The following is a 27,711-nucleotide window of genomic DNA, read 5'->3' on the forward strand; positions in this document are numbered from 1 at the left end:
AATTCACTGGCAGAACTCATGATCAAGGACATGGGTCGGCAAACTAAGGCCTGGGGGCTGGATCTGGCCCAACTGCCTTCTGGATCCGGCCCACGGACGGTCCAGGAATCGCCGTGTGGATCAGTGTGGATCTGATCCTGATCGTTCGGGCTGTGCCATTTCCCCCCCCCACACACACCATGGTGGCGCCTCCTCCCTCCCTTTTCCTGGCTTCTCCCTGCCTTGCGGAAGAAGGGGGCTGGGCTTTGATTGATGCCAGCAGCAGCAGCGTGATCACTTGAGCAGCCGCCATTTAAAGCAGCCCCTCTCTGGAGCCCTTTTGCGTGCTGCTCATCGTCCCACCACTGCCACCGTCTGGCCCCCCACAAGGCCTGAGGGACAGAGGTCCGGCCCCCTGCTGAAAATTTTTGCTGACCCTTGATCAAGGACTTCAAGCTGCCCCCATTACCACCACTATTTAACCAAGATGAAGCAATAGTAAATTGCCTTCACAACAGGTAGGGAAAGTGTGTGTAGGCTTGCCAGTTGCATTAAACAGCTTTTTCCAGCCTATGGACCACCAGCTGTTGGGACTCCCACCTCCCATCAGCTCCTGCCAGCATGGCAAATGCTCAGGGCTGATGGGAGTTGGAATCTGGCAGCAACAGCAGGAGGGCACTGGTTGGGGAATGCTGGCACAGGGGTATTTTACACTACAGGAGAAGCAGTGAGGGTGCAGGATCTGAACGTCACACACGTGACAGATTTCATCTGCATGAGCCAACCCTGGAAATGGGAATTGGGCCTCCTAGCACCAAGGTCAGATTTTGCCTTTCCTGCAAGTGTCTCACAAAATGAAAAACATTACCCCCAATTAATAAGCTGGCAGAGAGGATGCCCAGCCAGAGACCTGATAGGATTGGAGGGTAGCCTTTCCTCCACCTTCTCTGGAGCTATGCAAAACCTGTGTGCTCTTAAGAGAAGACAAAAGCCATTAGAGAAGAGCTTGTACCATCGCTTGGCCTAATAGAACTCTTGTCACTGCATCTTATACCATTTGTTTCAGGGTTTCAAAACACTAATACAAATACAGATGCCTTGGCAGAAAGGTGGCATACAAAGGCAGTCAAATTAATGGCAGTGATTCATCAGTACCGGGGAAAGTGGAGGGGCGCGTCCAACACATCACTTTTGAAATTGAGGCTAGTGCTGTCATCTTTCTGGTCCTCCACTGTTTTATAGAAGGCGGAGGGGGGAGGAAGTATTGCTCCTGCTCTCAACCATGTCACAAGATGCAGCTCCTTTCTTTAATTCCATGGACCAAGAATGGGTGAACCTGCGGCTCTACCTGTGCTATGTTGCTGGACTGCAGTTCCCATCATCCCTGACCACTGGTCAGGCAAGCTAGGGCTGCTGGGAGCTGGAGTCCAACAACTGCTAAAGGGCCACAGGTTCCCCATTCCTGCTATCCAGAGAACCCAGCAGTAGATGGCACCAGAGCCAATGAGTTCTGGTTTTGCCCCCATCCTCCTACCTGTTGAGCTCTACAAGGGACAACACTGAGACAAGCAAGAGGGAGGCTTGGACTGCCTGTTACCTGCAATTCATTTTTATCTGAAGATGCAGCCATTTCTTAAAAAAAGGACCTTAGCATTCAGCCTTTTTACTTGATACGTGATACCACAGCCCCAAGCAAAGATGTGCGTCAGTTGCAATTCTGTGCAGAAAACCTCAAGATTGTGGTTGCAGCAGCACAGCTCAGCTTCCCGAGATCCTCAGCTGTAGCTTAAAAGGAAACGTAACGTGGGTGCAAATGCCAGCGTGAAGATCTGCAGGTAACACCTAGTGAGTCGTCAAAAGCCAGAGGGACGGGGATTCATTGCCCCACATGCCCTTTTACCACCCCCAGCAGTATACACATCACGTGGGAGAATTCTTAACCAGTGTAAATATATGCAGGCTGTGGCAGCCAGGCTTTCCTAAAAATGAGAGAGGAGTCCCAGTTAGGGGAATTGCAGGCCTGAGGCATTCAGCCACCCCAGCAGCTCCACCAATTGGCTACTGAAGCAGCACCAGTGGACATTACAAGACTGCAACCAAAGAACTGGCTTAAAAAAAAACCTTAGCCCCTCCTGCACAGCTTCTTGGCCCTTGTTGCCTTCTCCAGCTTGCCAGCCCACTATGCGGCAGCGACAGGTTTCTTATGCCCTTGGGCTCTTTTCCACCAACAATGAACAGCTCCTCCTGTTCCTGGGCCCTCAGCACAATCTCAGATTTGCAGGTAATGGTCAAAGATCTTTGCTCTGATTCTTCTAGTAGCCTTGCCCCTTGACAGGCTCCCCTGGCACTTTCTACCACTTCCATTCCCTGGCCTGCTGCTCCTCCAGCTCCTAAGCATTCTGACATGTTTTTTTCAGAGCCTTCTCTGTACGTATTCCCAGTTTCCTTCTATTCTGTCTCCTCTTCCTTCATCCACAAATTTCTTCTGTGCCTCGTTTACCCGTGCCCTTCTTTTGGTTTTCTTGCTCCGAGCATCTTTTTTTTAGTTTCTCTTAAATAAGGGCAACCTCTTTCCAGCCCTCAGGCACCCCGGGTGAAGTTTTAATCCCAGCCAAACTTTACAACTTTTTCATCCCTCATGGAACTTGGACAGCAAACTGCCTTGCTCTCTGGACTTCATAGTCCATACCATCAGAGCAATTTAGCCAATCAGTGACAGAAGCTTCCATGTCACACATTTACATACTGCAATACAACTCACACTGACCCCATTTTACAGGTACTGCTAGGCCGATAGTTTAGCAGCAACAAGCAATGAAACAATGGCTTAGCCCCACGTCACACAGCAGCAATGGCAGAAGAATACAGCAGCCACAATCTTTGTTCCGGGATCCCACATGTTGGCTTGTTCACACTAAGCCATGGTTTGGACCACTCGTTTCCATGAAGCCCCTTCCGATATTCTCACTCCAAGCGATCACTTTGCCATTTGGGGATTTCTTACCTTGTAGCAACATTTCTAGCTGAAACAAATGACCAAAAAGAGCTGCGGACTCAAAAGAATTGATAAAAGTGCACACCTACCATATCCCAAGCCCTTACACAACTAAGAATACAACTGAAATAAAATAACAGTGACTATTTTATTGAACATTATTTAATACCATATCAAAACACCTTGACTAATAGGGGAAGCTTCCCTTCCCAAGCTTTGAATATTTTTTTTATTTTTTTATTTTTTTAAATTTTTTACTATATAAATACAGATACCTTTTCCTGCTTGGATGGAGGTCACCGGGGCAGGGGCTTTTTTCCCATGGCTGAGGCGGTCTCCGCTTCGTGCTCAAATGTGGATCAGGGAGGAGTGTGTGTGTGTGTGTCTGTGTGCGCGCATTTGTGTGTGTGTGTGTGTTTTAATAAAAATCGGTTGTTTTTGTTTTCCACACAGGGCTGAGAAAGGTTCAGGCATCTTAGCAGGACACTTGTGAGTGGCAAACAGCCCTTCAGAATATGCCCCTGAAGGTGCCCCAGAGTCAGGAGTTCAAACCAAGACTTACTGAGAGGAGGGAGGGGAGGGAGGAAGGGGAAACCAGGGGACTTTTGGCAATGAAGGTGGGGGGTGTCCCTAGGTGAGGCAGGAGGGAGAAGAGAAGGGTCTCGGGAAATTTGGCTCCTCAACTGCCGGAGCAGCTCGAGTCAGGAGGCCAAGAGGACGCAGTCTTGTAAACATCACCAGGAACACACATCAGTTGACACGAAATGGCTGTTTTGTAAACACTTGAAAGACAAACCTACGACGCCTTCAAAAACGTGACAGAAAATGCCCTTTCCTCCGCAGGATGAGGGTAGGGGGCAGGCGTGGGGGGGGGGTCTGTTGTTTCCTCTTCCTTTTCCAAGGGATGGAGGTGAAAAGGAGAAGGGGAGTGGGGCTGGGAAATCACCTTTTCAGTGCAAAAGTGTGACCCGCGTATGGCAGGAAGGGCCGAGTCCTTGTCAAATGGTGGGTGACTCTCTCATGCTCCGTTTGGCTAGCAACCAGGTCTGGCCCAAACATCATGGCGCCGCTGGGCGACGGCCGCCGGCTCTGGCACCGGGCACTCCTCTCGACCCAGGCTGGCGGCTGCCAAGGTGTAGCCCTGCAAGGGCAGCAGCTTCTCTTGGGGTGGGTTCTTGTCTGCCCTTTTAAGTTGAGAAGTTAACACAAGCCCCTCGTCCCCACTGTCGTCTCAGTGGGGTCCAGAGCCTGCTCAGAGGAGGTTGGGTGGGGGAGGGGAGATGGATGGCGGGACGACCTGTTGAGAGAAATGACAGGATCAATGATTGCCATGTGCACAGAGAAGTGAGCCCAAGTCGAGGAAAGCAAGTTCTTGACAAGACCAACCCAGAGGAAAAACACATTTAACCCCCACAAAATAAGGGAAGTTTAAACTTAACACAAAACCAGAGTATTCTTCCATGTGAGATAAGAAATCCATTATGGGTATTCTTACAAATGTACCCCATGTTCTGAAATGGGTAAAATACCCTTTCAGTGAAAGAAAGAAAAAAGGAAACTTCCATACAGGAGCTTAATATCACAAATAGGTTGTTAGTCAAAAATTATTATTTTTTTGCTTTATGGGATTTTTCCTGGAAATGGAAAATCTGGATTGAATTGAGGTTGCAGGGGATATAGGAGAAGCATCATGTAGATGCTATAAAAATATGCATGCAGAAGATGTGTTTTTAAACACAAAAGTAGTCTAGGAAAATTTGAGAGAACTGTTTCTGTGTGGCAAGGCTTTTTGTAAAATGTGGTTTGTCAACCCACCGAAGAGTGTCACCTTAACTGGTAGACAGTACATCAACATGATACCCTGAGAACATCAAAGGCCCCTCCTCATTGCAAAGAAACGCAACACATACTTGCTTGGGCTTTTTTTCCACATTAATGAAAGTCTGGCTTATTGCAGAAGACCCAATGCTACTTTTAGAAATAATTCTGAAAAGTATACAGTCGACTACAGGTGTCTTGCTTTTTGTTAACAGCACCATAGGCTGACTTAACTAGTAAACAGCTTGCTGATGACATCCCTGAAAGGCTCAGTAGTTTGTAGAAATGTGTTCCATGTTTAAGTAGAGAAATTGACAGAGATTAACACATACAAGCAAATAAAAATCAGGGCATTTATGAGGGCTTGCAGCTTGTGCAGACAAGTCATATTCATCCACTGCAAAACTATTTCTGAATATCCTTTTTACTCATCAATCAGATTTATATTGTTGTTGGGCTGACACCTCTTTTAAGTTCTGTCAGCTTAATATGTTTTGGTTGTTTTAAAATTTCATCTATTGGGTAAAGAATGACTCAGGGATTAGTTCTTATCTTTAAAATATAGTGATGGATAAACTGATAGCGTTTGTTGATTGGTTGCACTCTGCTTGTTTTTTTGTAAACACTGCATGCTAAAACTTGGTAATAAATAGAAGTGTGGGTGGTGTTTTAAGGCCTCCAGATGTTTCAAGAGAAGCTTTCTAAGCAAAGCCTCACCTTGGGAGAGGTCAGCAAGCGTTGCCAGGGTCAATCCGAAGGGTGTTCTGGGCAGGATCTGTTCACTTCAAACCAGGAATCTATACAACTGAAGAAGAAAAGGTGGTTATTAGACTCCACAACAGGGGAATCCTTGAGGCCAAGTACCTGCCCTAACTCCACAAGGGGGGGGGGGGCGTGGATGAGGAGCAGCATGGCCACATGTGCCCAGCAGAAGGGGCTTGAGGAGGAAGAAGTATCCAAGGAATTCTGCGGCCCATATGAAGGTGCCATGGGGCAGGTTTGGCCATTTGCGGGAGCCCTGCTGTCCCACAATGGAACTGTATGGGGAGAGATTGCTGAACCCAGGTCTTCTTCATACTCTACCTCTTATGGTAAATGCACAGGCAGGGCAGCCGGGCTATCGTGTCCCCCTGCAGGAGTTCCTCCAGGCAGATGACACACTCGCCTGCATCCTTTGTTAGGACATCATCTGCAGGGGGGAATGAAGGTCAGAGAAGGCGGATGAGCAATGAGGACCAGGCAGAAATGGGTTTCTACCCTCCTGTGCCACCTTGACAACCAGCCTCAAGAAGGAGATTGTAAGGGCTCATAACAGAGACATAATTTCTCACTCCTGGATTTGTCCATGGGCTAATGCTACAAAGTCCCTCTTCTCATGCAACCTTGGTCTTGCAGAGAGCATGCCTTCCCCTACACTGCAGTTCCACAGGTAGTCATCTTGAGCCCAACAGTGGCCATATTGTAAACAGTCACTTACATTTGTGCAGATAAGAATCGTCTCCAAGCCACCAAGCAGGAGAGATCCCCTCTCTCTTTTAGGGCACCAAATGATTACCACCAGCACATCTAGATAGGTGAGCTGGGGACACGGGCTGGCTTCTTTGTACAGATCTTGAATGTGAGAGCCAACTAATTTGTTCCTGACCGCTCTCGGAGGGAGGACCTTACGAAAAGGCAATGGGATATCTGTCTAGAGACTTGGGACCTAGTCCTCATAGTGATGGTAAGCCTGTGTCTAGGTTCAGACTACAGGTAGAGCTCATGTGGTGGACCATAAACACTTCCTTGAGAAAAGGCATTCCTACCCACAGAGAGTTAGCATGTCAGGGTGGCTTGCTTCTATTCTAGTTTTTATTACTACGTTGCTAGTCTCACAGACCAATCTTGCTCACGCTACAAGAAGCATCCTGCTGAAAGGGAAAGGAAAGCAAAACAGAACTCAGAGGGACCAAAGACGGTGGTGTGTGTCTCCAGACACATCTCTGGAAATTGCTGAGGTTAACAGAAGGTTTGTTTATGATCACGAAATGAGAAAAGGGAATAACCCAACTGCTACCTACAAAACAAACAATGATTGTGCTGTATGCTTTAGGAATAAGACATCCAAGCCAAAGGAAGTCACAGGCAAGTGCTAAGAGAAAAGCCAAAGCAATATTTTCACACTGATTATCATTTCAGCTTATTAGTCACTTTACCCATGTCTTAAAACATCTTGGAAATAGTAGTAAACAAAATAATTAAAAGCAAAACAAGATTATTGTACTATGAAAAACAATCCCTCTGTCCAACCAACCACACAGAGCACCCCCAAGGGGAGGAGACACCCATCAACTGCTGTCAAATGAAAAAAAATAGCACTCAAATGCCTGGGAAATGTCTTTGCCTAGTGCTAAAAAGATACCAGTGTTGATGGCAGGAAAGTTTTCCAGGGAGAACATTCCATATACCCTGGTGGTGGGCGCTATTAAAAAGGCCCATTCCCTCCTCATCACACTCTGGACAGCTTATTATATAGAGAAGTTGCACTGTCTTGAAAATCTGATTAAATGCAATTCAGATATCATGACAAACCATTGTTATGGAAGACTAAGCACAGTTTAGTGTGATGTCTGAATTGGATATCACACTCCTACTGCAATCAGAACATAACATTACAAAGGAGTGTTTATTTTGCAGAACGCATTTTGATTATTCACTCCTCTTTTCAGGAACACTCACTCTGGGAGGCTGCTGCTATTGTGCTCTCCAACCAGATAAGCTGACAAAAACTAAGAGGATCCAGAGCAAAAGCGGTAAAAATCACTGTCTGAAACATTAAGCGGTAACATTTCTCTCTCTTCTTATATGCAGAGTCTGCATGCTAAAATAGAAATTGCCACCTGCGCTTGCCATGCTAAAAGCACCTTTTGTGCCACTGCACTAGTTAAGTGTGCATAAATCTAATCATGTAATTCTTTAGTTCCTTGGAAGCCGGTGAAGATCATTACTCGGTTGACAGCCCTAACAAATAGTGCAATATTCTTCTCCTCTGGAAGCCTCTGAACTAAATGCAGGCCAAAGAGGCTGTTAGGTTGACACTGAGAGGCATCAAAGGAAACCAGCATCCCACTGTCTGATGCCTGGAGGCAGTTCTGTGAAAGCCCTCCTTTGCTTCACAGCTCCAAAAATAGGCAACAAAGGTGAGGACAAGGGGGGAGCACTGGATGAGTTGCTAAGCACTGCAGTTCTGCTGTTTCCACAAATCCCCTGCCAATTTCCCCACCCTCACCCCGCTGCCTGACCTGACACAACCCTGCGTAAGAGCAGTCTGAATGCATGGTAAGGGCTTATTGGGGTAGTGGGGTGGGGTGCTGAAGAACAGGGATCCTCATGGTGGGGAGGGCAGCAGAGAAGGCAGCTCGGATTTAATCTTCCAGCACCACTGCGTAAGGTGCACCATCTCTGGCTATGCTCAATTTGGCAGGCTGAGAAATTTCTGCGTGGGGAGGGAGTGATGGAGCTGCCTTCCCTATCGCAGGCTGCTGTCAGGCAGGCTGGGGAAGGCCCAGCTGTGATGCAGAGCGACCAGCTCCTCCTCCTGACCTGATTTCTAGCTTGCAGCCTCAGGAGCTGCCTGGCGCCGTCTCTGCCAGCACAGCCTGGGCGGATCCTGTGTAGCGTCAGGGACACTGGGGGACTAATGCAGCCTGGCACCGACAGCTTGGAGCAGGTGCCGGTCAAGCCATTGCCCCCCCCCGGTTGCTGGGCAGGCCGGCTCATCACTCCTGGGGGGCGGGAGAGAGCAGCCAGCCCCCTTGCCATGCTGAGAGCCAGCTGAGCTGCAAAGCAGTGACTGCAGCAGCCCTGAGCAAAACCTGCACTGATCTCTGTGTGAGAAGCAGAAAGCAAGGGAGTGCCCTGAGCGAGGGAAGCGGGTCACTGGCTCTGCAAAGGAGGCTGAAGAAATCACCTGGGGTTCTTGGTCTATACCAACCATGCATGCATGCGCACTCACCCACCCACCCACCCAAGCGCTAGACTACTGCCTTTGCTCCAGCAGCAAAAGGAGGGCAGTGCATGCCCACCCCCCACAATGAGCTCGCAATCAACACTATCTAAGAACAGGATTTGATACCCAGTACATAAAAGCCTTCTATTGTAGAGTTTCTAGTCCTTATGGCTGCAGAGTTAATTCAGAAGAATTTAAGCAGGTGTGGGGGAAATCCCAGAAACTCAGTTTGCATCTTTTGAGAGTGCATTGCATAAAAAATGGCTTAGTACTTATTTTTCCAGGCAGCAGTTTTTAATACTTCTCTCTGTATTTTTTAGCACATAAGCCGACACAGTTCTGAGGAGCACAGGTGACGTCACCAAAAGCCCAGGCTGGAAGAACGCGACATGGTGTATCAACGCTTGCTGCTGGACAGCTGACCTCAGGTCTGGGGAATCTGGTGCCTCCAGCTGCTGCTTGCCTGACCATTGGACCATGCTGGCTCGGGTTGGTGGGAGCTGGAGTCCCAACCAAGTCTGGTTGTTCACCCTTGGGCTTGCATGAAAGATGCTGAGAAAGGTGAGCTGGTTAAGAACACAAGGTGGCAACAGGCTAGTCAGATGGGGCTCAAAAGCCCCCACTTACCATTGTAGGAGAGGCGGGGCTTGCTCAGACACATGATAAAGTGCATTTCCATTTCGTCGGAAGCCACGGATTTGGAACAAATGGGGCACTTGAAACCTACAAAGGAGCAAAAGAGAAGGACATGTGGATTAGAGAGGGATGCTGACTCTGACACCATCTTAGGAACACAGGAAGCTGCCTCCTGCCAAGTCAGACCTGACATGAAGTTAAAATCTCACTGAGGTCACATGTACTAAATGTCAGGCACCCCTGTAAGGGAAGGTGCAGCTGAAAGAGTGCCAGATTTGATTTCCATAACCAAACCCTTTCTCAGCCCTATCTGGACACGTCAAGAGTGACCCTGGGACCTTCTGCATACAAGCAACTGCTCTGTAATCATTTTCTTTGTGGATGACTTTGTAACTGTATTCCTAACATGCTCAAAAACGTCTCATGGGCCAGGCCCTCTCCAGCCTGGCATCTTTCTACCACAGAGGGAAAGAACGTGCACCTCCCAAGAAATGCCTCTGCGCTGCCCTTCGGCCGTGTGAGACAGACAGCTGCAGTCAGAGAGGGCACAGGAAGGAAGGACAGGACACGGAAGGAGAGAACTCTGGAATATGCCACAAGGCTTTCCTGAAAAACAAGAAGCAAGCAAGCGCAATCTTTTCATGCTCACGTATGAGCAAAGGCAGCACCTGATCCTGGATGCCCCCTATGAATGTTTCCGGAGAATTAGCCTAAACTAAGGGGTTGCAGCAAAACTAGAGTCTTGAAGCATTTTAAAGACAAACAAGTTTATTGCAGCATTGTATTTAAGGGGTGACAAGATGCTCTGTTGTTTTCTCCCTGAAGAACCAGGACATATGGCTGGCCTTTGCCCATGAAAGAAGTTTAGTGCTCTTAGGAGGAATATTAGCAAGACAGGTAGAAAATAAAGTCACATTACGAGTCTTACAAATATCTCTATTTCTTACCATGAACGTATATACCATAAATCTATATCAGGCCTACACAATTGGTGACGCACCAAGCAATTCCCAGCTTATCAGGGGACCTACAAATCTCCAGTGTTTGCTGTTTTCCTGGACTAGGATCACAGGATAGTTGCCAAATACCTGGTGGGCCACAATACATGACTGATAGGTTGTGTCTGTCTTTATGGGTCATGCAAACTGTGGAGGCGTATTTTTCCCTTTAAGTTTCCCTTAATAAAAATATTTTTGAAAACTCAAATTCATTTCATATAAACCTACAAAAGAGACATGAACTAGAAACACACAAAATAAAACAAAAAGTAAACCTGTAGTGCAGTACTCATTTTTATTGTGAATGCCTCACTTGAGCTGGGTCTAGAGATGAACATTCTTAGTCCAGTCAGAAGCAAAATTAAATGTGCGCTTCCAGGAAAACAACAGCAACCCCCTGCATTCAGTTGGCTACAGAAATTTTATGCTTTTCTATCAAACATGGAACATAGTAGTTCAATGGGTCCAAAAGTTTGCCCCTTGGACACACATCTCTCTCCAAGTGAAAAAAAAAAAAGCTTCAGCCTGTCAAGTCCCCAGGCTAAGAAAGAAATTGCTGGACAGGCTCCCAAATGGGAACTTACTCCTAGTACGGGACCAGAGGAACAAGAGTAGAAAGAGCCAGGGCAGGTTAAGGTTAACACCAAGGACTGTCAATCAACGCAGTACAGTGGTACCTTGGGTTACATACACTTCAGGTTACATACGCTTCAGGTTACAGACGCCGCTAACCCAGAAATAGTACCTCAGGTTAAGAACTTTGCTTCAGGATGAGAACAGAAATTGTGCTTTGGCGGCGCAGCGGCAGCAGGAGGCCCCATTAGCTAAAGTGGTGCTTCAGGTTAAGAACAGTTTCAGGTTAAGAACAGACCTCCGGAACGAATTAAGTACTTAACCCGAGGTACCACTGTACGAATAATGGTTTCTGATGCCAGGTGCCCTGAGTGAGCACAGCAGGAACTGCTCACCTTTATGCCATCTTATGCCTGTCACAAACTGCCAAGGAAACAACTCCCTGCTTCCTTCACCCATGCCCCCCAAGGAAGTGTTCTGCATGGCATACGCCTTTGGAGGCAATGGCTAATGTCACCTGGGAACCTTCAGAGATAACACCCAGCCTCAGCTGAATACCCTCAAGAGCCTTAGAGCTGCAACTCCCATCATGGCCTCAACTGGAGGGCACCAGGTTGGGGAAGGCCACTCTAAATAATGCTAATCCATAAAGCTACCCCTTTCTGCAGCTATGTAGCAAACATGGACCCTCCCCATCAGGAACTTCAGTTTTCAGGAACTCAGAGATGTGGGGCAAGAAAGTGGGGATTTCTATAAACTGAGCCATGGGAGGCTGTTTAAATATATTTGTTACAATTTTGCAAGATCAATAGTTCCTCTAGCTGTGGGATAATGAGGAAGGTCTGTTCCCGTTTTAAAAGCCCTCATTAGGATGTGTGGAAATAAGGGCTGCTAGCCAATTAAAGACTTTTCAGAAGATTAAATGCTCTGTTAAAAAGCAGACAATAACTTTGATTAGAATAATTCTGCATATCATAAAAGCTTTTGCATATTACAAAAGACTATGTTTATAACAGTTGAAAGTGTTTTAAGCTGTAAAAAAACCTTTTAAAGCTTTCAGTTTCTGTACACTTCTCGCAATATCTTTCCCTCTCTTTTTCATTTCACTAATACAGCAAGTTTAAAGTGGTTCCAACAAATAAGCAAACTAGTTGCTTGCAGCTCTATTTATTACAATCTGCACTCCCCAATCAATTAAATCTCTAGTAACTTATCAATTAAAGGGATATGAAAATGAGCCTGATCTAGAATTTTCCATATCATAGTTCCAAGCCCGGTGTGTGTGTGTGTGCGTGTGTGTGTGTGTGTGTGTGTGTGTAAATGCAGTGTTCCCTGCACCCCTTAAAATCCACATTTCAGGATATGAATCTTGCAACAACTGTATGGTATACAGCTGTGGTTGGCAGACCTGCAGCATCAACTGTACTGCACTGTGCTTGATGCGGTATGATTTTTTATGGTATATTTGCAGACATGATAGGGATCACCTGAGCAAAGTTCATGGATCACTCGCAGACCACAGATGCACAAAAAAAGAGGTGAGCTCAAAAGGTGGTGAAGCTGAAGCTACACAGTTTTAATTCTTGAAGAAGCATTATTGGTGAAATACAGCTAACCCAGAAGTTACAACATGGACACCTAAGAGATGCTGAACACTTTCATGGCTGACATTCTAGACACCTAAGTGTCACACTGTACAGACCATTTTGACATGTTAGTGTTGCTGTTGGGGAGATCATTTTCAGGGATGCCACAGCATCACTTGCAGCTACTCTAAAGGAGGCAAACATTTTGTTCCCGGTTCTCACACAGACTTGGAACATCAACAAGCCGGTGTGCCTCGAGACACAAAGTATTTCCATACCCTTTTAGAAGCAGGTTGCAGTCCAGGCTGATGCACACATTATGCCAGCCACGTAGCAACGAAAATGCCATTGAAAACAAACCCAAGCTGACGAGGAAGAGACAACTGACACGTGATATTGGCTTTCACCTGGGCAACCAGGAGCGGCTCGTTTCTGTCACCCAGCAACCATCCCCTATTTTTATAGCTCTGAAGCCTACCTTTTTCCTCCCAGATCCAAATGCAGATGTACACAGCCCTGAAAGCAACACACTTGCCTCAGTCCTTTTATTAATCAAGAAATCAACCAGTATGCAGACACGCAATCTTTTGGCACAAAGGTGGCTGGAGACAGATGCTGGCTGCCTCTGCCCTCAATGTCCTTGCTGCCCAGGCCCGCCAACTCTATGGTGCTGAGGCCTCTATAGCTCCCCCCCCCCCCAATGTCTGCTGGGATGGGACTCAGCCCCCCCGCCCCCAATCTTAGAGGCCAGAGGAGGCTTGGCGGGATGTCACCCCCAATGTTGGGTGCAACTTGGTGCCTGTGCTGCTGCCATCTTGCTTAAAGTTCTGGTAAGGATGGCACTAGCAGCATAGACTTGGGAAGGCAAAATACTTGCTTTGACTTGATGGGCCTACTGGCGAGTCTAATTGCTGACTCAGCCTTATGCTACACTTGTATTATTAGGGCTTGCCAATAGGCGGCCGTGCATACCATACCACTCTTGACATCCTCAAGGCCTCTGAGTCCCTACAAACTCACTGCCCCCTGAGTCATGAGGTGTGTAAGAATGGCTACCCCTTTGTCCCCTGAGAAGTACAAAGATGCTGAAGGAGCAACTTGGAAGACTGACCCTCTTTCCCACTTCAGCTCTATCTGCTTTTCAAGAAACAGATTAATTCTTCTGGTTCCAACTTTTATCCAGATCAATTGGAAAAGTAAAGTCTGTCTCTCGGTGGTGGGCTGATCTGGGATTTTATTTTGATTTTTGGGCGGGGCAGGGAGGGAGAGACATGATCAGAGGGTGGTAGCCACAGCACCTGCAACAAAATCCAAATTTATATTATCCAACTCCTGGTGTACATGCATATTTTGCTAACTGTGCGTTAATTGTGCCCTCAAGCCCTCAACATCCTCAAACGCAGTCTCCAGCCCCTTTTTTGTCTCAGGATTGTTGCTGGACTAATTGCAGAAGTGAAACAGCCGTTGCCAACAAGGTCTGTGAGTTTCAGTTCCCACAGCATAACCAAGTGCAGCTGGAGCATCGGATCTGTGAGAGTGATTTTGGGGTAAGCATGCAGAGTGCATGGCTAACTACCCACCACCACCATTTACCTGTACATTTTACTTCAGGATAAGCTACCTTGACTTGACTCCCACCTCCTGCTTCCTTGGAACACGCAAAGAGGTGTGAGCAGTCCAAGAGCAGGAAAGGAGATTCCCCTCAAAATGGGAGGGAAAGAGCATCCAAGAGGGGAAAGCTCAGCGCTGCTTTCGCCTGAAGTGCAAGTTCAAACAAAGGCTGCTCATTCTGCCACAAACTGGGATCGGGACACAGGATAAAAATAAGGATGCACATACTCTTTTTAAAAAAGCCAACAGCCCATGTCAACAGCATGCTATATTCCCCTAAGGGCAGGGCTAGGACGCTGTTTTGACTGACACCCCCAGGTGATGAGCACAGGCTGGAATGCTGGCCAGTAGCCCAGGGACAAGGTCTTGGCATGCCCAGGCAGAGTTTATTTAGGTTTTGCACAGTGGTGCCATCACAGCCACCACCACGTGCATACAGCCCACAGCAATGCTGACCTTTCTTTGGCCTCTGAGCAGGAAAAAGCCATGGTGCCATGATATGATGGTAAAGGAGTCATCTGCTAAAGGAGTCATCTGGCGATCTCCATGATGGTCTGCACACCATACATTTCTTAAGGGATAATTTAAAAAGCCCCCCTGGATCAGACCAATGGCTTGGCGAGTCCAGCATCCGGTTTCCTACAACGGCCAACCAGATGCCTATGGGAAACCCACAAGCAGGATTAATCATGCTTGTTGACAACCAGATGCACAACACTGGATGGCAGACTTACATTCCAACAAATCATCCCTTTGGCAGTACGTCCCTTGTCACGCTTAGGGACACTTCTGATCATCCTATCTGTTGTCAGCCCTTTACAGCAGAAATACACACACAACCCAGTAGGTACCTTTCTGACTTAGGTAAACAACTACAGGCGAGACCCTGTGTCACAGCTCAGTGTCAAGAGCATACTGTTGTGTCGCAGGAGTGGGTAGAAGATAGATTTGGTTCTGCTATATATTTAATAGATTTATTTCCTGCTTCTCAGCTACAGCCCTCAAAGCAGCTACCAGTATTTACAACTGGCCCACTCCGTGTTGAACTTTCGGTGTCTTACTGATTTTTTATTATTATTATTCCAGCAGGCATTTTAACTGAAGTCTGATTTTAAAGTTTTAACTGATTTTTACCTTTTCCATACTGTATTCGTTGTACGCTGCTTAGAGACGATTGCAGTTAAGCAATATAAAAATCGCTTAAACAAATTAAGGAAAAATCCTTATCCAATATACCAAGAACCACATGCTCATCACTGAAGCAGAAGCCGGCCTCTGACATTCTTTCCCACAAAACTCACAGGGAAGTCATTCTTTCTCAGCCTAACCTAATTCATAGGGTTGTTGTGAGGCTAAAACGGAGAGAGGGAGAACTATGCATGCCACTCTGAATGCCTTGGAAGAAACATGAGATATTATAATAATCATAAATAATCGTGATGATCTGCCCTCCCCTGCTCTATAGCAGACACAACAAATGGATGCAAATGTCAGTGATTGTTGCTGTATTTTTATTGTTTTTATGTAAATGGCTTAGAGTTTTATCATGTATAAAACACTCATTTTAAAGTTATAATTGTATAAAGTGACCTCCAACTAAATAATGATAATTATATGTACTGTATATATCTTCCTATATACATAAAAATGTAAGGTGCTGTCACATTCCATCAATAGGTGGTTATTTTAACTGCAGCATGAAGATTATTATTAAAATGTGTATACTGCCCTGGACCCGCAGGTCTCATGGCGGTTCCCAGGATAATAACACAATATGAAAACACAAAATTAATAATCAAAATAAAAACAAAAACAACCCAATAACACACACACCCTATGCTGAATGTGTGCAGCAACAATACAGCATCACCCATAAGAATTGCAGGCTCAGGCTAACCAGATGCCTGTGTGACAGGGGCTGTGCGCAGACAGGTAATCTGTGATGCAATAAGTGATCAGCTTGTTGGGAAAGAGCAGGCAAAAGAAAGCCTTTTCCAAAGATGTGATGGTGATTAAAGCGGGCCATTTTCTCCACCAACGGGATCTGGTTTATGAGCGAGAGATCTGAGGGAGCTTACGAAGCTCACAATTGTTTTGTTGCTCTGGGACTCCCTGCCTGGGCAGGAGATCTGTGTTGATATTGCAGTGGAAAGCCAGTAAGATCTGTGTGTACTAAAAGGCTTTTGACCTTTTAAAAGCTTGACTGTACTACATAGGCCTTTTTACATCAGTATCACTCCCACAGATCAAATTTACATTTTTTATGCTGGTATTTGGTGGTTTTTAACCTGCTGGCTCCTTATTCTTATTAGTTTTCTTGCATTCTGTGCTTCTCACCTTAACCACCTTGGATTGTAAAAGGAAAAGAACAACAAACAGGGCTGCTGCAACAAGGCACTGAATCTCACCCCATGCCCCTGCTTGCAGTAACTTAAGTCTCATGCCCTTTATGCCCCAGCCCTTCGCCAACACCTTTCTCTCATTCAGTACTAAATCTGGCTGCAAGTCCTTCCAGGTCAGAGATTCATATTGCCTAACAGACCCAGATCTTGTTACAGGCCACTGTCAGCCCATTAGGGACAAAGGTAATTCAGGAAATTATGGACCTGTTCATCTTCTGTAACAAGGAAAATACTAAGCACACAGCAGAGAACAAGTAATTTGTAAACAAGGGGGTTGGGGTATACTGAGCAATCGGCTTCATTTTTTAAAAAATTATGTTTATTTTATAAGAGGTAACTTGATTGACTAAGAAAGGACAAAATATACACAATAATTAACATATTAAAAGAAAGGGGATCTAAGAGGATTGGTGTGGATTTTGTTATTTTTAAGCATAATATTCTGAGTAAGCAATGGGGAGAGGGAGGGCAGAGAAAAGAAGCACCAGCACCCTGTAAAAATAGAATTTATTGATATGCCAGACAGCTCAAGTTCAACTTCAAAGCAAACTGGTTTCCTAGAAGCCTTCATTTCCTGGATTCCCAATTCAAGGCTACAATAACTTTGTCATCAACTTATGGATGTCCCAACACCACCCATCCATCACAATCTTGCCTCCAGATGTTTTGGACTACAACTCCCACTTGTCCCATATGAAGCTTGATCCATACACAGGAAACCTAACCCAATTTCCTGCTGGGGGCTGGCTTTCCTCACCTTCTGCAAGCTCTGTGTAATCCTAGCAAGCTGCTTTTTAAAAGCTGCCGGAGTGTTGGACTAGAACTTGGGAGACCAGGGGACTTCACTGGGTGACCTTGGGCAAGTCACTGCCTCTCAGCCTAACCTGCCTCACAGGGTTGTTGTGGGGATTAAATGAGGAAGGGGAGAACCATGTATGTCACCTTGAGATCCTTGGAGGAAAAGGTGGGATATCTGTGCAGTAAATAAACAGTATGTTAGGATACCTTGCACTCTAAGCACTAAGCAAGGTGGGTCCCCTTGACTCAGGAACACAGCTGTGGTGATGCCCACATCTTTCCCAGAACTTCTCCGCTCCTCCTTACTGCCAAACCAAGCCAAACCTGCACGGACCCCTGCCTCTGTGTGGAGAGGATCACACCTCCAAAAATAGCCAGAACAGCAGGGATCAGCTGTGTTATGCGAGCAGGCATATAATTTACTTCTCCATGGAAATCTTCAGTGCTAAACTGGAATCTTAAGAATGGATTTTTTGTAAAGGCCCTCCTTAGTGTGCAAAAGTGATCCAATGTCATCTGATACATACACACTGGCCATAGCAGATCCATTCATGCACTTTGCATTACCTACACTTGCCCTCAAAACTGCAATGCAAGTTGTGACCACAGTTCAGTGTGGAATTAGGGTTGGCCAACCAGCACATGTGTTTACAACAGCACAGCAATGCAGACAGGAAGTGACCTGTATTTTGTAGGTCCCTAAGTGGCTGACTTCCCAGCCTCCAGGTGCTAAACCAAGCAGCCAAAGCTGTCCATTATAGGCAACCTGACGCCTGCTGCTCTAAACCACTCTAGCAGCACACAGAAACAAGCCAAACATGAAATTGCTTTATCTATTTCAAACTGACAACTTATGGTACTCTTTCTCTATGAGGTAAGCAGCTAGGGAAGCTCACAATAATAAAATTACATTAAAAGAATTTAAAAAGAGGTCTATGCTTTATTTATTATTACATTTTAATCTCACCTTTCCTCCAAGGACCTCAAGGTGGTTGTACATAATTCTCCCCCCTTCCCTTTATCTTCACAACAACCTTGTGAGGAAGGTCAAGCTTAGGGGATAGGGACAGGCGCAAAGTCATGGCTGAGTGGGGATTTGAACTCTGGTCTCCTGGGTCCTAGTCCAACACTCTAACTACTATGCCACACTGGTTCTGCCAGTACAATGTGTTTGCAGGAAGCAGTATCACACCAGGGAAGGGAGGGGAAAGAAAGGTAAGCAAATGAAGGGCATGTCTGGCTGGTGCTCAATAACACTGAGAAATGCACCTGCAAGGTTGTTGGCATTTTGTGGTGGGCGAAGAATGGTTGGTTCAACCTTGTTAAAAGGTTCAAAGCAGTGGCTTGATGACCAAGGAAAAAGAAGATGCAGAATCTTTATCTCCAAAATAAATAAATGCTCCTAGAGAGTCAGGGGATATTTCTCCTCTCATGGAGGAAATGTTCAGCCAGCAGTGATGTGGCAGAAAGGCCACCACTGCCACAAGACAAGGCCACATCCACACCTCTAAACTGCTGAGCCTCTCAGGCTTGCCAATCAGGAGGTCGGCGTTTCGATTCCCCACGACGGGGTGAGCTCCCGTTGCTCGGTCCCTGCTCCTGCCAACCTAGCAGTTCGAAAGCACCCCAAAAAGTGCAAGTAGATAAATAGGTACTGCTTCGGCGGGAAGGTGCGCTGCTCTGGTGTCGGTGTTCCGTTGTGCCAGAAGCGGCTTAGTTATGCTGGCCAGATGACCCGGAACAACTGTCTGTGGAGCGGACAAACGCCAGCTCACTCAGCCTTTAAAGCGAGATGAGCGCCGCAACCCCAGAGTCGTTCGCGACTGGACTTAACTGTCAGGGGTCCTTTACCTTTAATACCACTTTAAACAGTCATGGCTTCCCCCCAAGAATTCTGGGAACTGTAGTTTGTTAAGGGCGCTGAGAGTTGTTAGGAGACCCCATTTGCTGCACAGAACTACAATTCCTGGAGTTCCCTGAAAGAGGGATTGATTGTTAAACTACTCTGCGAATTGTATCTCTGTGAGGGGTCTCCCAATGTGCTCATTTGATTGATGCTGTGCTGTACTCAGCCCATGCAGGGTTCGGGCCTAAATGTTTTACAGCTGTACATTCAAACCGAAAGCTGTACATTTGGATGGAACCAGGCAGCAGTCTTCAATCTTGGTTCAACATTATCTTAGAAAGATGCATCATTTGCAAAGCAGCGGTGCCTGTTTGGAGACACGCATGATGCCGTATTCTGCCCAAATGCAACTTGCCCTCTCCAGGGCAGAAGCTGAACAAACTTCCTGAAGGTTTGCAGCAAAGGTGAGCTGCCGCCAAAACCACTTCAACAGCTACCACTCATGATACCAAGGCCTCTCCGTTGCCAGATATTTGTGTTTAAAAATGAATGTGTACTTCATAAAAGTGGAAAAATACAGCTTTTTGTATGAGCATGTTGCTTTCTGCAAGGCAAGCGGCCCACCTGAAGGTTGGGGAGAAGTGTAGCAAGATTGCCATTAGGCGTGACAAAATGAATGTATTGTCCCACACATAGCAAAGCTGGGCTTTCACTGCAGGAGTCATGTCCCCCTTCCATATTATGTCTACCTTCAGCCTGAAGAGTCCTTGGCCAGAAATGATGTGAGTCGTAGTCCCATCTGGAGGGCCAGAGGTTCCCCAGCCTTGCTTCATAGGAAGAGCCCCGTCTTAAGATGAGGGTTGTGACTCTCTAAATGAGGCAAATTTCAGAAACGGTGGTATCTGGCACACCAGGTGCAGCCAATGAGTTCACAACAAACAGGTAATGATCAGCTTGCAGCTTCTCTTGGCAGGCTGTTCATTTCCTTTCCCATAGGAAGTATTAAGCCGCACACACAAGCCGCTGCTTCCTGCAGAGCACAGATGCTGAAAACAGAAACCCCAGAAACGGCCTTGCTATGTGAAAGTAGATGACTCCTGTCTCCTTTCTTTTTCTGCCAAGGACACTCCTGCTGCCTCCTGCTCCACATGCAACCCCTTCTTCCAAGCAAGGAAATGCACAGCTATGCCAGTGGTATACCCATGTTTCACATCTAGTTCACAAAGCCTTTATATTTATTTATCCATCCATCTGATTTCTATCCCACCTTTCCTCCAAGGAGCTCAAACTGGCATGCCTTCGTTCCCCCACCCCCACCCCACCCCAACAACCCTGGTAGATAGGTTAGGCTATGAGACAGTGACTGGTCCAAGGTCACCCAGTGAGCTTCACGGTTGAATGGGGATTTGAACCCAGGGCCTAGTCAAACACTCCAGCACTATGCTACACCAGCTTAACACTCTTCAGCAAATGTGCTTTTGATGGCTGGCTGCATGTGTGTAGCTGAGAGGTTGGACACCCCATATAAAGTTAGAATTCTGCACGTTATCTTGCTGAAATCTATAACTTGATTACGCACCAGCAACCGAATCCATTCTCTAAATACCTATCAGGAAGGTATTTACCTCCTTCCTTTCTTCTATAGAACTCAAGGCAAACTATCCAAGGGTTTTCTAGCAGAGGGAATTATAGGGTAGAGCACCATGCTGCAGAGGGTGCCAAAACAATGCTGTAGAATGGACCACTAGACGTGGGGGATGCTGAATTTTAGCAGCACCCAGGGTGACACTGGAGTTTGAGAGCCCAAAGTCCACCACTGTTTCCAAGCAATCACCCATCCCAGAAGCTGACCAGACCTGGCCTACAGTTGCTGCATCACGGGTCTTCAGATCATGCCCTGAATTTTTAGGAAGTTGGCACACTGTACATAAACAGTGGTAACTATAAACAACAATAACAGTGCCCTTTTCACACCCAGACCCAGGGCCAACCCTCTCTCCCGAGACCCATATCCATTCACATCTCCAATAACACCACCAGCCTTGGTAGTTACACAATAAGAATACATTTTTAAACAAAGATAACAGCTTGGATCCAAAGGTGCCCTTCCATTTACCAAGAGAGCCTCTTCTACTCACAGAAGGGCTGTTTCCAACTTTGCGAAAGGCTGAGAAGAGCCACTGCAAGTCTAGGGAAGTTATTCTCTACCTGTGCGCTCCAGCCTTTGCTGTGCTGACTGGGGATGATGGGAATTGTGGTGCAGAACAGCTGGATGACGGCGGGTTGGCGAAGGCTGGTGGAAGGTCTTGCTCGAGAGAAGACTCCATACAAGTTCTTTTTTAAAAGACCTATTTATGGCTCACTAGTGTGCATATGCGGTTTCTTGTACTGTAAAGCAATCCCCAGTACACCACAGGGACACACTGCAGAAGGCTAGGTTGGCAAGTGTTTCTTCCACTTGTCCAACAGCTCAGCACAAGGAACCACCAAACGGGACCGCCTCAATGGTGATCACAAGGCACTTGCGGGTCTACGACTGGTTTTGCGCACTCAAACCTCCAATGCAAGGTAAGCAGAGCTTCCATCAGAGCAATGCTAGGATCTGGAGCGACACTGCTCTACACCCATAAGCTTTCAGTTACAATGGAAGTTCAGGCCTTGCTATATCTCTGTGCAATGAACCTGCATGGAAGCAAGGCATCTCTCTTGGAGGTGGTGCTAGCAGCTCCCCACCTCCACTCCTAGATGCAAGAGGTCAAGCTGCGGCTGCTTCATTCCTGCTCTGCAGGGAGTTGGACTAAATGACCCTTGGGTGTCCCTTCCAAATCCACCATTTTATGGTACTTAGTGATGAGGAAAACAAACTCTCCACATGGCTCAAAAGCACCACCTCCTCTATCAATTGTGTGGCTAAGCTCACAGGATGAAGCCCTGAAGGCAAGGTTGACCCAACTTCCGTTGCATACCACGGTAAATGGTATGCCTCAAACACACTGGCTCAACAGGTCAGATAATTAGTGTTTATGTGTGCAGACTGTTCTTTTTCTTAAAAAAAAGAGAGAGAGAGAGAGAGAGAGAGAGAGAGAGACTTCCCTTGTCATACTACTCACTGGGAAGAAATGGCCATAACTGCTTGTCTGACAGCCTTCAAACTCACCCATATGGCTCCACTACAACGCCTACTGTGACTAATTAAAAAACAGGAATGCTGCATTTTTGGAGGTCTGCTGTCTTATTAGCTAGATGTTCACCTCTGCCCCATTTCTGCTGCCACAGACATCTAAAGAAAAGGTTAGTTGGCTCTGAGCAAACAGATGTTGACCCAGCTCTAACTGCTGCTCAAGGAAGCCCCACCTAGAGACAGTCAACAATTGTCAAGTGACTTTTCTCATAAGAGAAGTGCTAGATTGAGGACTTAGCCCCAAACACTGAGGCTAAGCCCTTGCAAAAGGCAAGCCAAAAGCCGAGATGGGCTATGCTGTGCCTACCCAGCAGGAGGCAGCAATGCTTCTGAATACCAGATGCTGGAAACTGAAAGAGAGGGGCTCTTGTACTGGGGTCCTGCTTATGGGTTTTCTATAGGCGTCTTGCTGACCACAGCACAAACAGGATGCAAAACCACATGGGCCCCCTTTGGTCTGATCCAGCAGGCTCTTCTTATGTTCTTATGTTTAGGGAGGGCAATTGAGCAAGAGAAACCACCCTTGAAAAGTTGCTTGAACCCAGCTCTCTGCAAGGTCCATTTTAGCAATGAAGCCTCCTTTCAGGGAGGGGCTACCAGCTGTTTGGCTTATAAATAGCCACTTGCCTGGAAACCTGTAGTAAGCAACACACTTCCCTGGAAACGCCGGGCCCTCCACCTGTCTTTTAGGTCACAAGTGACTAAACTTGGGCATGTGCAGGCAGGTGAACTACTAGTTTGCAGGCTGTTCTCTTTTGTCAATTTATTGACAAGGCTGAGTTTGGGGAGTCCACCAAAGTGACTGATAAAGATGCTTGAAATGGGGGACTGGGAGTTAGTCTCCCAGGAAAAGAATCAAGGAGTAGTAACTAACTCAGGCTTTCAGGAGCTTGATGCAGCAGCCTTGCTGAAGCCAAACTGGTCTGGGGCTGGTCAGCACCTAGATGGGAAACCCTGGGGAACCCAGGCATGCCACTTTCAGTAAATGGGGAAGAGCTGTAGCTCAGAGGTAGACCATCCTCTTTGCACATGAAAGGTCCCAGCTTCAATCTGTAGCATCAGCAGGTAGGACTGGGAATGCATGTTCCCCATCTGAAACCCTGGAGAGCTGCTGCCGGTCAGTGTCGCCAATACTGATGATCAACAGTCTGTCTGAGCTGATGTAAGGCAGCTTTTCATGAGTTTTCCAGAGTAAATTAATTAATAAAATAAAATAAATACCCAGGGAGGTTATAAGTGAATTCAAGAGCCAGCTTTCTGAATGCTACACAAGGCAGTGCTGCAATTACATCGCAAAGGAACTAAGGTTTTGTGGGAGCTGTCCGCTGCTCTTTATCCAAGAACTTACAGCCATGAACACAGATATCTTCTGTCAGAGATGTAAAGGCAGCCAGTGAAGTGGAGATGAGTCCCGTGCGCTGTGACCTTCACAGTGCTCCCGCTCCCGCTCCCCCCTTGGAAGAAAAGCTTCCCCCTCCAGCAATAGGGTATCAAGAATATTGCAACACAGCTACAGCCAAGCAGAAAAGCCCCCTGCTGTTCAGGGAAATATCAAGGTGATGGAAAGCATTAATTGGAAGATTAACCTAATTATCTGGACACAGAATACATGGGTTTTAAATAATTTCTCTCTGAGCTGCACTCTGTGAAGAAGACATCGTGGCTGTAAACAATCTATGCACTCCACTTGGTCCAGGCAATTATTTTCCAAACAATACATGATTTGTCTGTGCCAGCTGGTCCACAGAAAATTAGCATCAACTAACCACAAATCTGTACTAGCAGTATAATATTTTGGTTCTGTGCATGTCTTGGTAGCCATACTGCTCTTGCAGAGGTGCAAAACACACAGACCAACTGAGACACCACGAATGGAGCAATATTAGAAATGGTAAAGCTTCTCAGTTACATGGAGCTCTTCTTTTGTAAAAACAGAAAGATAGCATTGCTGCTCTTAAACAAGACAGGTCATAAGGTTTGGAGAGGAACTACATTAACTATGAAGGAATTTGATTGGCAAGGGTGACAAAGCAAAACAAAGTAGCAAATATATTTAACAGGGAGGAAGATGAGCTTGGAAAGCACCAGGACTCATCAGATTTGCTTGTATCATTTAGCCTAATTGATATTTTAATCAATTAGGCAGGCAATAGATAGATGACTAAAATATCTCGCAAGATGAAAGGGACTTCCTCCACTTCCTGACAGAACCTGGTTGCAAATTGCCTTGCTAGGAGGCACTGCTTCATCTTTATATCACTTGTTCCCTGCAGCACAGTGGAAGGGAAACTATGAACACACACATCAGAGTTTACCCCATGGAACCTACCAGGACTTGCCTCCAAGTTCACATGTAGAAGACAGGACTGTAAATCTCTGTACTCTCCATCCCAGATAATTTCTTTTCTCAGCTTCCCCTTAAAATGGCCTTTGCTAACCTGGTGCCTCCCCAGTTGTTTGGGGTGCTCACCTATCTAGAATTCTACCAGATGAGTTATCAAATATGTGTTCTACACACCTCTGAGGGCAGTAGGCCCAAATACCACTTTCCAAGGCCCCACAGATCTTATCTTCATTCTCTGTGTCTTGCATACTAACAACAAGTGTCCAGGCTCGGGTAATTTGGTAAGGAACAAAGAGTGAGATTTGAAAACTAAAATCACCCTCAATTACCTACCATAACTTCTTAACAGCCTACAGAGGCCATACATTCCTGCAACTCTGAAATCTGTTCCAATTAAACACAGCCCTAAGTTAACATGCTCCACAAAAAATCTGTTGGATCAGACCAAGGGCCCATTTAAGTCCAGTATCCTGCACATAATGGGTCATCAAGATGCCCGAAGGGAGCCCACAAGCTGCAAATCATTTCTTATATTGGTGAGAAAGCAAGTTACTACATTCCCCTTCTAGCTTTAATCCAAGACAGAGGGAGAGGTGGAGTGGGGGAGAATACAATGAAAGCCTGCTCTTTTCCCAAGAGCAAAAGAAAAATACTGTCCATTAATCAAGAGAACTACCATTTTTATCTTGTGAACTGCCCAGAGATCTTTGAAGGGCAGTATATAAATTTAATAAATAATAACACGGTCTGTTGGGCAGGTTTCTTTTGCATTGATAGGTGATGTGCCAAAGCCTCAGACCATACTTGCAAAACTGCCATAGCCAGCCATCTGTAAGAAAGGACAGGTTGTTACCTTAGTCTCTCCACACCCCAGTAATCACTTCCTCAGCTGCTACACCAGACAAGTCACAGTGTCAATTCAACAATAGCTGGAGTGGAGTTCAACAGTTGAAGCGTTACTGTTATTCTATAGTTGGGGTTAAATTATTGTTTGACAATTCTATTTGTACAGTTTTTATTAGCTTCCCTGGGCTCCTATGGGGGGAAAGGAAAGAAACACCACTTAAATAGTGGTGCATCTCCTTGTATGTCTAAAGCAGGCCCCACCCCAACCCTAAACAGAAACAAACAAGCAAGCAAGCAAGCAAACAAACAAACAAACAAACAAACAAACAGGTGGGCACTCCAAAGTGCTGCCTGGGCACAAACTGACCCCAAATCACTGCTGCTCCTGTCAAAAGGCTTATTTGCTGGTATGAACTTTTCAAAGATGAGCCAGTCATTTTATGAACCTATAGCGTGTCAAGGGAAGTACTGTAATAGTACGGCTCTATTCTGCCTTGGTTACACCTCACCTGGAATTCTGTCTCCAGTTCTGGGCACCACAGTTTAAGAAGAATATTGCCAAGCTAGAACATGTACAGAGTAGGGTGACCAGGATTTTTAATGGCCTGGAAACCGAGCCTTATGAGTGGTTGTGAGGGAGTTGAGGGAGTTGGGCATGTTTAGTCTGGAGAAGAGAAGACCGGAGAGGTGATCTGAAAGCCATCTTCAAATATCTGAAAAGCTGTCACGTGGAAGACAAAGCAAGCTTGTTTTCTGCTGCTTCAGAAAGCAGGGACCCAAACCAACTGATTTAAATAACCAGGAAGGAGAGTCTGACTAAACATTAGAAATAACTTTCTCATGATCAACAATGGAACAGACTCCCTTGGAAGCTGATGGGAGTCTCCTTCATTGAAGGTATTTAAAGATAGGTTCAATGGCTATCTGTCAGGGATTCTTGAGCTGTGATTCCTGCATTGCAGGAGATTGGACTGGATGACCCTTTGGATCCCTTACCATTCTATGATTGTATATTGTATTTAATGCTTTTTGGGACTTGTAAATGTGGTTGTATGCTGCATTGATATTCTACATACCATTTATAAGTACTTCCATAAATTATATAAACAAATGAAACCTACTTGCCAGGCCTTGAGCACAGGAATGCTTCTAAACATGCTCACAGTAAACCTTTCCCTCACCACCACCAAGCAAGGACAACAGCCACCCTCACCTTCTTTAAAACAAAGGACTCTGAATCTCCAGTCAAGGGCTTCAAGTGTCAGCAAACTTAACCCCCAGAACCTCCAAGCGCAAGACAAGTTCACCACAGATAAGCCTGCATCTTTGCTGCCTACCTAATGGGACCCAGCCTTGTGTTTGGGGCAAGAGGGAAGAAGGATGCATCTGGGTCCCCCTCAAAAAATAAATAAATGATGCTATAGATATGTTGCAGGATTGTATTTCTTGCACAGTTTCCCCTTCTCGTTTTCTCGGTTCCCCATGACTGTCTGAAAGGAGGCCCGGAAACAAGGCCGCGGAGACGAGCACACTCACCGCTGTGCGAGCTGAACCACCGGGGTCCGATGTGCAGAGGCAGCGCATCAGCCAGCGAGGCCCTGGACCCCAGGTAGAGCATCCCGTCTCTGTGGTGACCGCCTCCCGTCTCCTGGAAACCGTTGCCATGGGCGTAAGGGGTAGAGTCCGCGCCCGACCCACCGCCGGGACCCCGCTCCGAGTCTGCTCCCGCCGCGGCTGCCGTTGTGGTGGTGGCCCCCGCTGCAGCCGCCGCCGTGTAGAGGCCGAAGGGGACGCTGCCGGCGGCGGCGGGCTCCATGCCCAGCCCTACGCCCACGCCGGCCACGGAGCTGACGGAGCGGCTGCGCAAGCCCATGGCGGGCCCTCCGCCGCCGCCCGCGCCCCGGTAGTGCCCGAAGTGGGGGGCTCCCCCGGGCGGCGGCACCGCGCTGTCGTCGCTCGACACGCCGGCCAAGGGCCCGCCCCGGGAGCGCCCCGTGGCCGTTGCGCCCGCCGTGCTCTGCTTGCCGCCCATGCCGCTGGCGGCGGCGGCGGCAGCGCCGTGGACGGGGAGGTCGAGCAGGGGCACCCGCGCCGGGGACTAGGAGCTAAA

At 46.8% G+C, this 27,711-nt stretch overlaps 1 protein-coding gene across 1 annotated transcript; it reads right to left on the bottom strand.

The window, feature by feature from the left end:
• Positions 1 to 3,103: 3,103 nt before the first annotated feature.
• Positions 3,104 to 27,711, bottom strand: ZNRF1 (zinc and ring finger 1). Its single transcript, XM_081016394.1, has 5 exons — positions 27,138 to 27,711; positions 9,408 to 9,503; positions 5,876 to 5,981; positions 5,510 to 5,597; positions 3,104 to 4,271 (listed from the first exon to the last, which is right to left on the bottom strand). Exons 1-4 carry the CDS (start codon positions 27,631 to 27,633, stop codon positions 5,540 to 5,542), a joined length of 756 nt encoding a protein of 251 aa, XP_080872520.1. The 5' UTR covers positions 27,634 to 27,711; the 3' UTR covers positions 3,104 to 4,271; positions 5,510 to 5,539.

The sequence above is a fragment of the Podarcis pityusensis genome (genome assembly GCF_964106645.2).
Source record: "Podarcis pityusensis genome assembly, chromosome: 8".
Classification (NCBI taxonomy): Eukaryota; Metazoa; Chordata; class Lepidosauria; order Squamata; family Lacertidae; genus Podarcis; species Podarcis pityusensis.